The sequence below is a fragment of the Sinocyclocheilus grahami genome, unplaced genomic scaffold (genome assembly GCF_001515645.1).
Source record: "Sinocyclocheilus grahami isolate Dianchi unplaced genomic scaffold, SAMN03320097.WGS_v1.1 scaffold127.1, whole genome shotgun sequence".
Taxonomy (NCBI): Eukaryota; Metazoa; Chordata; class Actinopteri; order Cypriniformes; family Cyprinidae; genus Sinocyclocheilus; species Sinocyclocheilus grahami.
Window position 1 is genome coordinate 392500 of NW_015505306.1, and position 13993 is coordinate 406492.

General features: G+C 38.5%; 1 protein-coding gene across 1 annotated transcript in view; it reads left to right on the plus strand.

Annotated features, from left to right (window-relative positions):
* The window catches only part of LOC107590424 (G patch domain-containing protein 8-like), a 28061-nt gene that overhangs the window by 2955 nt on the left and 11113 nt on the right, over nucleotides 1–13993 (plus strand). Inside the window, exon 2 of the mRNA XM_016279169.1 lies at nucleotides 8054–8126. Coding sequence (XP_016134655.1) covers nucleotides 8120–8126 — 7 coding nt within the window. The 5' untranslated portion in view covers nucleotides 8054–8119. The remainder of the gene's footprint in view (nucleotides 1–8053; nucleotides 8127–13993) is intronic.

Here is a 13993-nt window from a genome sequence, read left to right on the forward strand (position 1 = left end):
GTGTATATGTGTGTATATATATATATATATATATATATATATATATATATATATATATATATATATATATATATATTTCTGTAGCATTTGTTAGCCTTTATTACTATAAGTCTTTGACTTGAATGATATAATCATGTCCATTAATCCCTTTTTTTTTTTACAAGCTTTAGAAGCATGTTTTTATGTCTAGTTATGAATTGGGTAGAGTTTTTTATTTTTTATTTTATTTTTTTAACATCAAGATTTCTCAGATCTCAGAGTCAGATCTATTCTGTATTATTTAGAGCACCCACCATCCCAGACTGCGGGTCAGAAGGACATAAGAGAAAGCGGGAGAGGTAGCCTGGCTGCCTGCCTGAACCAAATGATTCCTGCTCCTGCACTATTGTCTATGGAGGGGTGTGGAGAATAGAGCTGCCACACGCAGTGTTCATGAAGAGCAGAGATGCTACACACAGCAGAAAATGATGGCTATCACTATCAATTTTTTACACGCAGATAATACACAGTTCATAATGTTTCCACAATCACAAAACAACATAAGAGCTTTCATTTATTTGCCACCCATTTTCCTGTACTAGATCTAGAGTGTCAGGGCTATTTTCAACCAAACAGCAGTGTTGTATTTATATCGCAGAAGTCCTAGCAGCTGGTCCGTGGATGGTGACAGCCATCACTGCATATATGTGCGTGCATCTTGTTCGAGCGCTGTGTTTGCCATGCTCTTGTTTTTCCCCATGCCCCTCCTCTGCCAATCATTGTGTGTGATCTGTAGGCAGCTAGAGGTCTGTGGTAATCGGGATCTTCTCTTATTTTCGCATATGCTTTTATCTACTCATTCCCTCTTCTTTCTTGCTCTCTACACTTTGTTTGTCTGTTTGCATGTTAAGTCAGTAGCATTAGGTTCTCTCACACACACTCCCCTTCATCTTACTATGTATCTCAACACTCATCTTCCTTTCTCCCGTCCCCTAACCCAAGGAGATGTGCCCTGGGCAGTGACAGTGAAATGACAAATATCACATGAATCACACACATCACAGCTTTGATTATGTAACTGACTTCTCTAGAGGTTTCACTTTGACTACTGTAGGAAACTCAAAATGACTACATTGATACAGCAGAAAATACAATTGTCAGTGTTGTTGTATACTGCTACATGTGGTTATTTTCACACAATTTGGTTATTAACAAGTTGCTAAATAATTTTTAACCAATATCCTCCCCTTAAATGTTCTGGACAACAGTAAAGTGAGCTCAGTAAACCTTGCTGTGTGTAGAGAACCACACTGGAAATCTTGTCTGTCATGTCGTACAGTAAGTGCGTTTTCTTTTAGGGTTCTGGTAATAGCGATGGAGATATGAGCTGCGTGACTTCTGAAGGTTTTGAATCCAGTTGCTATTGTTCCCTGGAGCAATAGCAACTGGATTTTTGTGGTCTGGGTGAGACCCAAACATTGCACTCTACACTTAAATATGAAAAGAAAATTAGATATAAGAAAGAAGCCTTCAGAGTTGCCATCCATTAATCAAGATTGGAGGGATAAACCTGCACTGCTGCTGGACATGTTTCTTATAAGTCTTGCGGGTGTTGTGTAGGTTCCCATGTTTGATTATTTATTTCAGTCACTGTTACGACTGTTATCACAGCTATCACAAGAATAAAAAAAAAAATTGTCTTTGGTTTCTTGTTCATAGCAACCGTATCTGAACGACAATAAAACAGTAAAAATGTTAGTAAATCCCAAATACTGACTGGGTAAATGTACCTCATGAGTGACTATGATTATATATCTCACTGGTACAACAATTTACCACTTAACAGACCAGAAATTGACGCATGCGTTCTTTAAAACATTCACTTCACACAGTTTAGCTTTGCAACCACATGCATACACATTCACTTAATGAAGCACTTGGCTATCTTCTGTATGACAGTTAAACCCAGGAATGTTATGATGGAAAGGTCAAGGTTTGCCATTCCGAGACAGCACTGTAGATCTGCTTGTTAAGCTGTGATGTAACAAATACTGTTTCCGGGACCAAGCCTCCACTCCATTTCAGTTGAAAATACTATCCCAATAGCCGTTAATGAGGACTATTTATTTTATTTAAGTTAAGCTTTTATAAACTCGCAGTATCTTGGCTTACGACATCCCAGTCACCAATATTTTAACGATTCAGAAAAGATGAATCACTCTGTCTGGCCAACAGAGATTTCAGTATGGAGATAACAGTAAGGATAATGATATTTTGGTAGTATTGCACACATCGACTGTATATTAGCAACATATGTTGTTTGCTTTTGGCATCTGATACAGTGCTCGGACCCCGAGATGGTTACACGTGACATCAGTCTTAACAAGCAGATAGCTGAGATCTGATATCGTCTTTGTTTATTATTGGAAAGTTAAGAGGATTAAAGGGATCGTTCACCAGAAATTGAAAATTGTCATTTACTCAACCTCAAGTTGTTCCAAATCAAGAGTTTCTTTCTTCTGTTGAACACAAAAGAAGATATTTTGAAGAATATGGGTAACCAAACAGTTGCTGGTCTCTATTGACTTCCATAGTATGGGAAAAAAAATGTATTGTCAAACCAAGTGGTATGCATTAAGAAACACAGCTCACTTTTTAAGTAAATGTTTGTTGGGTTTTAAATCATATAGTGATATGTTGCAAATTAGTAGTTTGTTAAAAGTAAAATCTAACCTGGCTTTACCGTCGTTTGTTTTTCATATGTCTCTTTGGTTAATATTTTGTTCTTAAATGCGGTTACATTCAGACATTAAATTGAAAAAAATGTATTGTCAAACCAAGTGGTATGCATTAAGAAACATAGCTCACTTTTTAAGTAAATGTTTGTTGGGTTTTAAATCATATAGTGATATGTTGCAAATTAGTAGTTTGTTAAAAGTAAAATTTAACCTGGCTTTACCGTCGTTTGTTTTCATATGTCTCTTTGGTTAATATTTTGTTCTTAAATGCGGTTACATTCAGACATTAAATTGTGGCTGAAATACAGCACATTTGTGACCACTATGCGTAAGACAGAGAAGTGATTGTGACATTAAAAAGCCACTATATCTTCAAATTTGGTACTGAGCAGTTTACACTTTGTGGTGGTAAGGAAGGGAATGTGTTAGATTTCCCTCTCTTCCATAAGCACATTGACACAACACCAGCTGTCCAGGTCCCCAAACAAACACCCACCCCCCTCCCCCAAAAAACACTCAACTGGCCCATTACCTCACTTTAACTTATTAACACTTTCCTGCTCTGATCTCTCTGGCTCTTTTTGGTTGTTTCTCTGTTTAAAGGACTGACCTTTTGGTGTCCAGCTGTAGAGCATGAAGGTCAGCAGGAACAATGTCACCTTACAAAGTGTTTCATCATCAGCCACCTCTGACTGACTCTTACAGTTATTTGATTTGACATTTCCATTGGTCACGGAGACAATTCCTAGTTCCTTGTGTGGTTATGTTATTAATTTTTTATTTCCAAATCGAGAGAGCAAATGCTGTTTTCATAGACTTTTCACATTTTCATGGACAGAAACAGAAATAGGTGTTTATTTACGTTTTATTTATAAGATGACATGTTTTTGTAACAGGACTATTGTGAATTTCCCATGGTTCAGTATTGCAAAATATAAAATGTCAAATTTAGTGTGATCTCATTCTCCGAGACTAAATTGGGGTTTTTATTTCCAAATCGAGAGAGCAAATGCTGTTTTCATAGACTTTTCACATTTTCATGGACAGAAACAGAAATAGGTGTTTATTTACGTTTTATTTATAAGATGACATGTTTTTGTAACAGGACTATTGTGAATTTCCCATGGTTCAGTATTTGCAAAATATAAAATGTCAAATTTAGTGTGATCTCATTCTCCGAGACTAAATTTCAAGTCAGTCTTAATGAAGCGGTCACAAATGGAAATCCACTCGCTGCCCTGCACATCTCTGTCCTGTTTTAATTTAATTCCATCTTTCTCTCCCTCTCTCACTCTCTGCTATTACTATGTTGATAACATCACTCTCTTTCACACTTTTCTTGTGGGAGTGTATCTGTTTGGACACTATAACATTCTTTGTTGTTTTTTTAAATCATTTTATATGAATTAACTGCCAGTTAGTGGATGTGTAGATGTGTGAATTCACTGTGGTAATGTAGTGGATCAAAGAGACAGTGTGACCAGTAGAAAGCTGTAGAGATTGGCCAGTTTCTTCAGTTTGTGTGACGTTTGACTGTTCTTTTGACAGCCCAGGGTTTAAAAGCCAGGTTCGTATGGACATGTTTTCACTCCACTTGCACTGCTGTTGGATTCTTCAGCGTTGTTGCTCTTCATCTGTCTGTTTTATTTTAGTGCATTCATCCATTTGTCCCCACAAAACCCACCCGCCTCCCACGTCTGCCTGACATGCCATTCACACAGCCGGTGATTGGCCTCTGGCCACGTTTGACTGATTCTGATTGGCTAATATGAAGAATTAGACTAAACAAAGACGACTCTCTTCATCAAGTTCTGTTTCTCTTGATCTAATGGTCTCCTGTTTCAGAAAGAGGAGTTCACGATTGCTATGTAAAGTGCTCCACTCAGCAGGAAGAGGTAATGTGAGGTCAGCTCAACGCACACTCTGTTTAGATCCTCCTCCAGTCCTCAGAATGATGAAATGCTGTGTGTTGTTAGCAGAGGACGCTGCAGAGCCACTGCATTGCAGGCCTTTTGGGCTGGGCTTACTGCAAGTGCATCTGCACTGCTGATAAACCAAAGATCCTGGGACTTGCGTTCTTTCAATGCTGCGGTCTGTCTTCTCATCTGTAAGCAGTGAGCTCATGTGTCTTGTGATTAATTCTGTTCTACCGTCGTATTTTTTTAGAGGCACATGCGAGTCCCTTGCTGTAATTGGCCATATGCTGGTTTTTGATGTGCGCTCTGTGTCCTCCTCTGCAGACTGAAAATACAGAAAAGGAAATGATCGTTATCACACGGTCTTGTTCCTTTTTTCATCCCTGTAATTTGAACGGAAGAACATGCACAGAAGTGTTTGGATGTCCAGAGGCCCAAAGGGGATTTTGTACAAGATGAGCATTAGTCCAGCTCCCCATGCTCTAACCATCTGGAGAAAACATTTCCATGTTCTATCACCACATACAAATATATGCAGGTAATGAACCAAATGTTCGAGCTGAGATATAAATGAACTGAAGATTTAACACTATTGTTCAATATAGATTAATCTAAGATATGTAAAAGGAGAGATCGACCAACATTCATTCTGTATGACCAATAAGATACTGATTGTTGGGTATGATAACCAACATGCAGAATTGATTTTTAGTAATTGTTAGTTCTGCTTTTTGACACAATACTTTTTTTTTCTTTTTTTTTTTATAAAAACAATATTACTAGTTGTTTTGAGATACACACTACCGTTCAAAAGAATTGGGATTTTATATCAAGACTTATATCAAGATTTATGCTTCGTTAGTTTTGGTATGAAAAAAGTCTGTTTTCAAATTGTCAATTTTATTATTAAATTCAAACAATAAATACCATTTTATACTCTTTAATGTAGTATGACGGATCACTGCAGGCGCCTCAGTACAAGTGGTAGTGCGGAGCACCAGTGAACCAATCATCTCTTCCTCTTTACTATCAGTTACTGCACGATAGTAGAGCCCCGTTCACACCAAGAATGAAAACTATAAAGATAACTATAATAGCGTCCACACCAGTGAACGATATCGTCTGTTTATTCCAAGCATACGTGCGTCTGCCGCTTTAAATTCTCGAGCTCGCTATAGCAGGATGGATTCTGATTGGCTGTCAATGTTTGTATCGTTCATCAGTTGGGAAGAAAAAAAATTCTGGAAGTGATTCCAACGATATCGTTTCTCTGTGCCTTTAACGTTATAGCTGTGGTGTGGACTCTGCTATTCTTTGATACTGAGAACGATTTTTAGAACGTTATCTTTATAGTTATCGTGCTTGGTGTGAACGGGCCTTTACTGTTAAACTCACAATAGTTACAGTTACTGTCTCTAATCACTCAAGTCAATGAAATCCGTTACAGGAAGAAATTATATTTTAAAGTTGTTATTTTAGGTTGTAATAATATTTCACGATACTAGTGTTTTTACTGTATTTTTGATCAAATAAGTGCAGTCTTGGTGAGCATAAGAGACTTATTTCAAAAACATTTAAATGATCAACCCCAAACTTTTAAATGTTAGTTTTTATACAAATACAAATTCACATAAAAAAGGTTTAGTTATGCAAAAACCGGTGCTCAGAGGAAATGTAATTTACATAAATGTAATCATAACCCAACCCTTAAGCGAGTTAGGGACTTTTCAGGAGGCCTGTTGCAATAACCCCATTAAATAAATGGAAGAATATGATCAAATCCCAGTAGCAATCTTAACACCAAAGCAAGAAAAATAAATGGAGTAGCTATTTGAAGCGTTACTTAAAACAACCCTCATGGTTCTCTAATAACAGACTGAAACACTGTTGATTTTATTATATATATATATATATATATATATATATATATAATTTTCAGCATCCAATTTGGCCAAACTGCTGAAGAGTGTGGCAAACAATCGGCAGTGCTAATGGAAAGTGGGTGTGTCTTGTGGGGGTGACCACTCCCTCCCTACCCATAATGCTGTAACCTAGTTCTTGCTCCAGTCATCGCCTCTCACACAACACTCATGGCTGCTCCATCTTATGCTCACCCTCTGTAGGTTGTGACATCTGTTTAGATGACCTTGTGCATCACTGCTGTATGCTCGGCCTCATCTCTAACAACATCCTGAGCTCTCTGCTGCCCTCTCCCTCCCTGTATATGCTTACTACTGTAATACAGACGTGACTAACCCCGCCGTTTCTTTTTGTTAAAAGTGGTTTAACAAAAAGCTGCATGCTGGTTAATGGATTTTGTTTTCATCTCTTTCTTTTTTTTCATAATGGCCTTTATTTGTGGTGTGTGTAGATAAGTATTTTTTTTCTCTCAATGCACACTTTTTTTTTTCTTTATGCTTGGATCAGATAAGTTTTTTTTTTCTTTTCTTTTTCTTTTCTTTTTTTTGCCATGACTTTAAGCTTGAATTTTTTTATTCTTGCATTTCATATTTTTATTTCTATACCCTGTTTTTTTGTTTGTTTTTTTATGAAGCATCAGATCAGTATGTAAAATGCAAACACGCACTCACCCACATGCAGATCGGGCCTCTCAATGGTAACCTGAGGCCTCCCTCTCTCCACTTTACTTTTTGTCTCTTCATAAATCTATCGATCTAACTGTCTGTCTGACTGTGTCGCTCCTCGATCTCCTCCTTTCGCTCTCGTTACAGCTACATACTGTATGTTTTTTTTTGACACCTCTTGTCATGATGAACTAGCATAAAGCTTGTGAAAGTTTTTCGTTTTTATGTGTATACAAGCTCAATGTCTGTGTCGTTACTTCCCCCTTAGTTGTTTGTGTATTAATCTCCCTCCCTGAGACGGTTTATATATGTATTTTTGTCATGATATGTATATAACCGTATGTCCCTGCCTCCTTCCTTTTGAGACTGAAAGTGAATTAGTAGACTCAGAGGTTGGTAGTGTTTACATCACTTTTCTTTTAGCTGTTACCTCCACTAGTTGTTCTATTGAGAAATGCCCCATTTAAGATATAGATTAGATGTCAGACTATAGACTTTAGTATGAAGTTGGGTTCAGTTAATCCTGCACAGAAACAGATGTGCCTTATTACAGAGCCCAGAGACTTTTCCTCCTCTTGTTATTTCTATCTATCTCCCTCTGTTCTTCCTCTCTCTCTCTCTCTCTCTCTCTCTCTCTCTCCCTTCTCCCCATCTGACAAGGAGTTTAAAAGTGTAGCAAATGTTGCTTTTGTTGATGACAGTGAGTGAAGATGTTTTGACAGTTGACTGGCTACCACATGTACTTGTGACTGAGTGAGTGTGTGTGTGTGTGTGAGGAAAGCACTTCTTATTATTGGAATATTGTGGTCTTTCTTTCCTCTCTTCCTCACATCAGGATAACATTGGGCACCGGCTCCTTCAGAAACATGGCTGGAAGTTGGGTCAAGGCCTGGGCAAAACCATGCAGGGTAAGCAAGCAACCTTCTCTGTCAAACTCAGTCTCTCCTACTCTTTCTCTCTCATGATTTCCACCCAACAGAATCGATGCCCTATGGTTTGATCCGTTGTAAAAATGTTTTCTTTCTTTTCTGATCTCTCTCTATTCTGTTCCAGCACACCCATTTGTATTTCTCATTTGTACTGACATGAATGTCTATGTGAGGAATGAGTTTGTTTGGACTGTAGTGTTGATATATACAGTGAATGGGGGAAGACAGGGTGCGATGGATAGAGGAAGGAGTTGGTAACTTGGCCATGGGGTGGCATCAGATAAGTACTGAGTGTACTAGCTTTCCTGTGGAGCATTATGGTCTAGAGTAGATACGGACATGAGATGGGCATTTGAGTAATTTTGTAGTTGACACAAAATTATAAAATCACACAAAATTATATATTGATTAATTAATTCTCCTAGGCTGTTTGGATATTTTTTGACCAGTTACATTTTTAATAATGATAAATAAATAAATCATTACATTTTATAAAGTGCTTTTCTAGGCACTCAAAGCACTTTACATTGTCAGGGGGTATCTTCTCATCCACCACCAGTGTGCAGCATCCACCTGGAAAATGCGACGACAGCCGTAGTGCGCCAGAACGCCCACCACACACCACACATTTTTGATTATTTAATAAATGGTTTCCTACATCCGAGTCATTCAGACTTTAGTACTTTTCTTTTTAGATGCAAAACAGCAAAACAAACTTCTTACAAAAAAAAAAAAAAAGCCATACCTTGACTGTTCAGTCAGAATTAAGCAACCATGGGAAATTAATGGCAAATACCCAATACCTATACACAACTTTTTGGTTAATATGAATAATATTAATCTATGTATCAGCCACAATTTTGAACAAACCCAACTATGAAACCCACCCCAAAGTTACACTTTTTCTGTTTGCAAGGGGAAACAGTCGCAAAATTACCCCAGTTTAGGAGGGTAAAAAGTGCATAATTTTATTGTTACTACTTAGCATAAGTAATGCCGAGTTCACACGGCACGATTTTCAAAGACATCGCATCACTGTTGGTTTCAAACTGAACGACTATCTGGGGTAGCATTCAGTTGTTGCTGTGTTCACACTGCATGATGGAATGACGACAGGAGGTTATACACTGCATGACTTTACAATAGGAAGAATTGCAGACAGCTCTGTCTGGTGCAGGGTTGCCAGGTTTTTGCTACAAAACCCGCCCAATTACTACTCAAAACTAGCCTGAAAATAGCCCAATTGCTTTCGAGGGGGTCCCCCAGTAAAAATCGCGTTCGGTGGGTAAAATACACACATTTTTGGTGGGGTTCTCCTGGTACAATTCACATTCCAGGGCCTAAATATCACGTTATTGGGCTCACTTCAACCTGCGGACATAAAAAACAACCGGTGGCAATCGCGGATTTGGCAACACTGGTCCGCAAACTACGTTTAATATAACTCCTCCCCGAACTTCCTGCTGCCCTGTATCGTGCTCTCTCATTGGCTGTAGGTCATCGCCGATGTGTTTTTCAGTCAGAACTCGTTTCACACAGCGTGATTGTGAATCGCCGACAGCTCCAGATATTTAGCATGCAAAATATTTCATCAGATCGCATTTTTGATAATTCACACTGCGTGATTGTCACTCGTGTGAACGAGCACCGATTTGCCTCCGATTTCGAGCATTTGTTGGCGATTTCGCAAAACCTGTCGGCGAGTGAAAAATCGGGCTAAAATCGTGCATTGTGAACTCGGCATAAGGTACGACCACTACTTCACATAGCACCCATTTCTGAACAGCTTAGGAGAGTTAGATTTCAATTGTCATTTTAAAATAAGTAGCCTATTCATTACAGAATTAAGATTTAGAAAATAAAATAAGGGATTGATTCAGTAGGAAGTGTTTCTACTACTTGACTGCTCAATTACTCATAAACATCCCTGATATGGACAGACATGTTTTTATGTAGCCCAGGATCAAAGAGAAACCAAAACACAAACACTCATGAGATCTTCTTGAAAATCGTGCATTGTGAACTCGGCATAAGGTACGACCACTACTTCACATAGCACCCAAAGTGAGACCATTTCTGAACAGCTTAGGAGAGTTAGATTTCAATTGTCATTTTAAAATAAGTAGCCTATTCATTACAGAATTAAGATTTAGAAAATAAAATAAGGGATTGATTCAGTAGGAAGTGTTTCTACTACTTGACTGCTCAATTACTCATAAACATCCCTGATATGGACAGACATGTTTTTATGTAGCCCAGGATCAAAGAGAAACCAAAACACAAACACTCATGAGATCTTCTTGATCAAACAAGGTAAAGGCATTCATTTACTTTGTGTTCTTTTGTAGTGCCTTCGTTGAGGAAGATCAGCTCTTTCGTTTCTTTCTCCTTCCATCTGTCCTCTCCCAGTTCCCCCTTTACTTTCTCCCCTGCACTTGACTTGTGGCCTGCAGAATGTCAGAGATGCTGTATTCATGCAGTCTTGTTGTCTGCATTCAATTGTTGTTTGGTTTGCATGTGTGTGAGAAAGTTGAATAACATGCACATGAGCCATTCTTCCCTATCACTTTGTCTCTCATTGCAGTTGAAATGTACAGAGAGTAAGGTTTAATGTAGACTTTTCGTAAGCAAATTGTAACAGTTTGGCACTTGTGAGAAAAAGTCACATTATAGGAGTAAGGAAACAGTTACTTGGAAGGGAGTGTCTTTTTTGGACAAGGACAGAGTAGATGCTTAAATTTCCCCCAAGACACAGAAACGTTAGACCTCTATAGACTGCTCAGTTTTTGGCCATTACCTCATACTGATGCAGTCATTGGCAAACCAAGGTCTGTGTAGAAATTGATCAGGAGTTTGAGACACACGCACACATCTTATCGCCGCCTCAGGATGCATGTGTGCTGTAGTCACGCTGCAAAGCCTGCAGGAAATAAAGCACACAATGAGGAATGCTAGCATGCGTCATCCTCTTAGTGCATCAATTTAATAGTAAGTGCAGAATAAAATTGAGTGTATTATCGCCTGAAAGGATTTTTAGATATCTGAGCATATTTCAACAGGAGGAAAGATTTGCGATGTTCTAGGTCTTGATCTCTTTCTTTTGTTCTTTCCCTTTATTTCTCACTACAACTTTGGAGTGTGTTGAAGATTTTGTTTGTTTTCACAGAAACATGAAAACACCCTCATGTTTCAGTAAATTGATCTGCCCACATGTAAATCAGTACGATCTGTTCTCAACACAAGGTGAAAGAAGGCAAACCCAGCTGCCTTGTTACAATGACCTTTACAGATCGTTTTAGCAGAAGGTTTTGATTCAAAGAGAAATTGCTCTGACAGAAATCAATGATAGGAATATGTATGGCTCTCTCAGGACTAGGGCTGGGTATCGAGTTCGATAGTTTTTAGGCACCGACTGAATTGCCTCGATATCATCGAGTATCGAAAAACATCTCGTCGTTTGGTACCATTTCGATACTTAAGGGGTTAATCTCATCAACGTCCGTGGGCCAATAAGCCTGCAGCACTAGGTGTGCTCGACTAGAAGCGGTGCGGCGCAGATCGATATGTGTTTGACATGCGCGAGAGTGATTCGAAAGCGTACAGAGCAGTCTGCTCTCAATAGCTCGTGGTACTGTAATACACCGAGCGGTCTGCACAGTCAGTCTGCGTCAAGTCGGACACATCTACTAGTTTACACAGATTGCATGATTCCCACCCGAATCTAGTGTAGCCTGTGATCACATGCCATTGCAGACGCACGCGAAAGCATGCAATCACTTTATGCGCGCTGTTTTTACGATTTCACGAAATCGATCGCGTTCAAATCCCCCCACCCACCCACCCCCGGCCTTGGGTTACACTCAGAGATGTGGCTCACACGTGAGGCTGTAGTGTGAAAGCATCCCAGCCCCCTTAGATGTAAGGCTGCATTTACACTGCATTTCAAGCCGGCTTTCCACTATCTCCGACAAGCGACAGACTGGAAGTCATTCATTTCCAGTGGAGAGTAGTGCGCGAGCTGTGTGGAGTTCCGATCATATGCAGATGTTTGTTCATACTACACGACCGAAAGCGCCTGTTACGTGACCATTCATGCACACTGTAGCATCATGCTACATAAGATTTATGTTCCGCTTTTACTCAAAACTCACTTTAAACCACCATCGAGTGTTTTTAATAACTTCCGATTGCTGTTCAATGTGTGTTTTGGCCATGTAATGTTGCTGAAATTAAATATGTTATTACCTCTGAGTCAGAACAGCGATTGTGGAAGAGAGAGCGCAGGCAGACAGCGCTGGAAGCTGCTAATGCTCATCAGTAAATCAGTGGAAAATGAATCGAAATTATGATTCTGTCTGAACTATGCATTTTAAAAAACGAACATGCACTAGTGTAAATGTAGCCTAACAGATGTGTAAACTGAAGACTATTTGAGTTTTATTAACTATTTGCACTTATTTTGCATTTGTGTTGGTTAGCCTACATATTGTTCCTTTGTGCAGTGGCTCAGGAGATGAGTCTTTGAGTTTGTATAAACATCAACAAGCTGAAAAATAAAGCCAAGGTTTTTTTTTTAGATAATGTAATCTTGTTAAAATTGATTTAATAAAATTGGTATCAAAAAAAGTATCTTTCAGGAACCGGTATCGAAATCAAGGTATCGATATCGAAAAATTTTGAACGATACCCAGCCCTACTCGGGGCCGCTGTTGAAAGTAAACGGTAAAGGTTTGTGTCGGCTAACTTTTGCAAGGTCATTTGGCCCATCAGGCGAGTTTGTACCTCTTTCCCTAGAGACAGCTTTTATTGCACATATGCACACATACTCTCTAGACACTGCCCTGCAGCTGTTAAGATCTTCTGTTCAAGTGCTGAAATCAGCGTTGTGTAAAAGCTCAAGATCTTAATTCGGTACTCAGTGTGTATAAATGGGAAAGGCATCATGTCTGTTTTTATTGTTTTCATTGAACACTTCCTTCACTTCCCTCAACATATCAACCGTAGTAAGAAAAATAACAATAGCAGGATACATTTATGAAAGAAATTAATACTTTTATTCAGCAAGGATGCTGTAAATTGATCAAAGGTGACAGTAAAGACATTTATGATGTTGCAGAATATTTTTATAAATAAATGCTTTTCTTTTGAACCGTTTATAAAAGAATCCTGAAAAATGTATCCGCTTCGACAAAAATGTTAAGCAGCACAACTGTTTTAAAGATTAATAGTAAAAAGAAATGTTTTGAGCACCAAATCCGCATATTAGAATGATTTCTGAAGGATCTGTGAAGAGTAATGGCTGCAGAAAATTCAGCTTTGCCATCACAGGAAGAAATTGCATTTTATAATATATTAAAATAGAAAACGGTTGTCATAAATTATGATAACACTTCACAATATTGTTTAACTGTATTTTTGTTCAAATAAATACAGTATAAGAAATATTTAAAAAACTTACAGACTCCAAACATTTGAGTAGACCGTGTGTGGTTTGTATACAGAATATTGATCAAAATATATATTGATATTTGCTCTGAAATGGTTTAAAAGGAACTAGCATTTTTAGCATTGCTATTTTTTTCTGCTGAGGTTTAAATCAGAGGCACTTCTAAAATATCTCATTTGTTTCACTCTCAGTCATAAGTCGCAGTAGAAAGAGGTTATTTGCCCATTAGGAAGCTTAGTGGGCCAATAAAATCATTCTGATGTAGCTGTGTTTGCAGACCATGGTGAAGAGACAGTGGAAGGAGAAGAAGGTCAGGAAGAGGGAGGAGAAAAGACTGGAGGAGAGGACGTAAGTGTGGCATCCACCACTGATATCCCTCAAGCAGGAGGAGGAGCAGGAG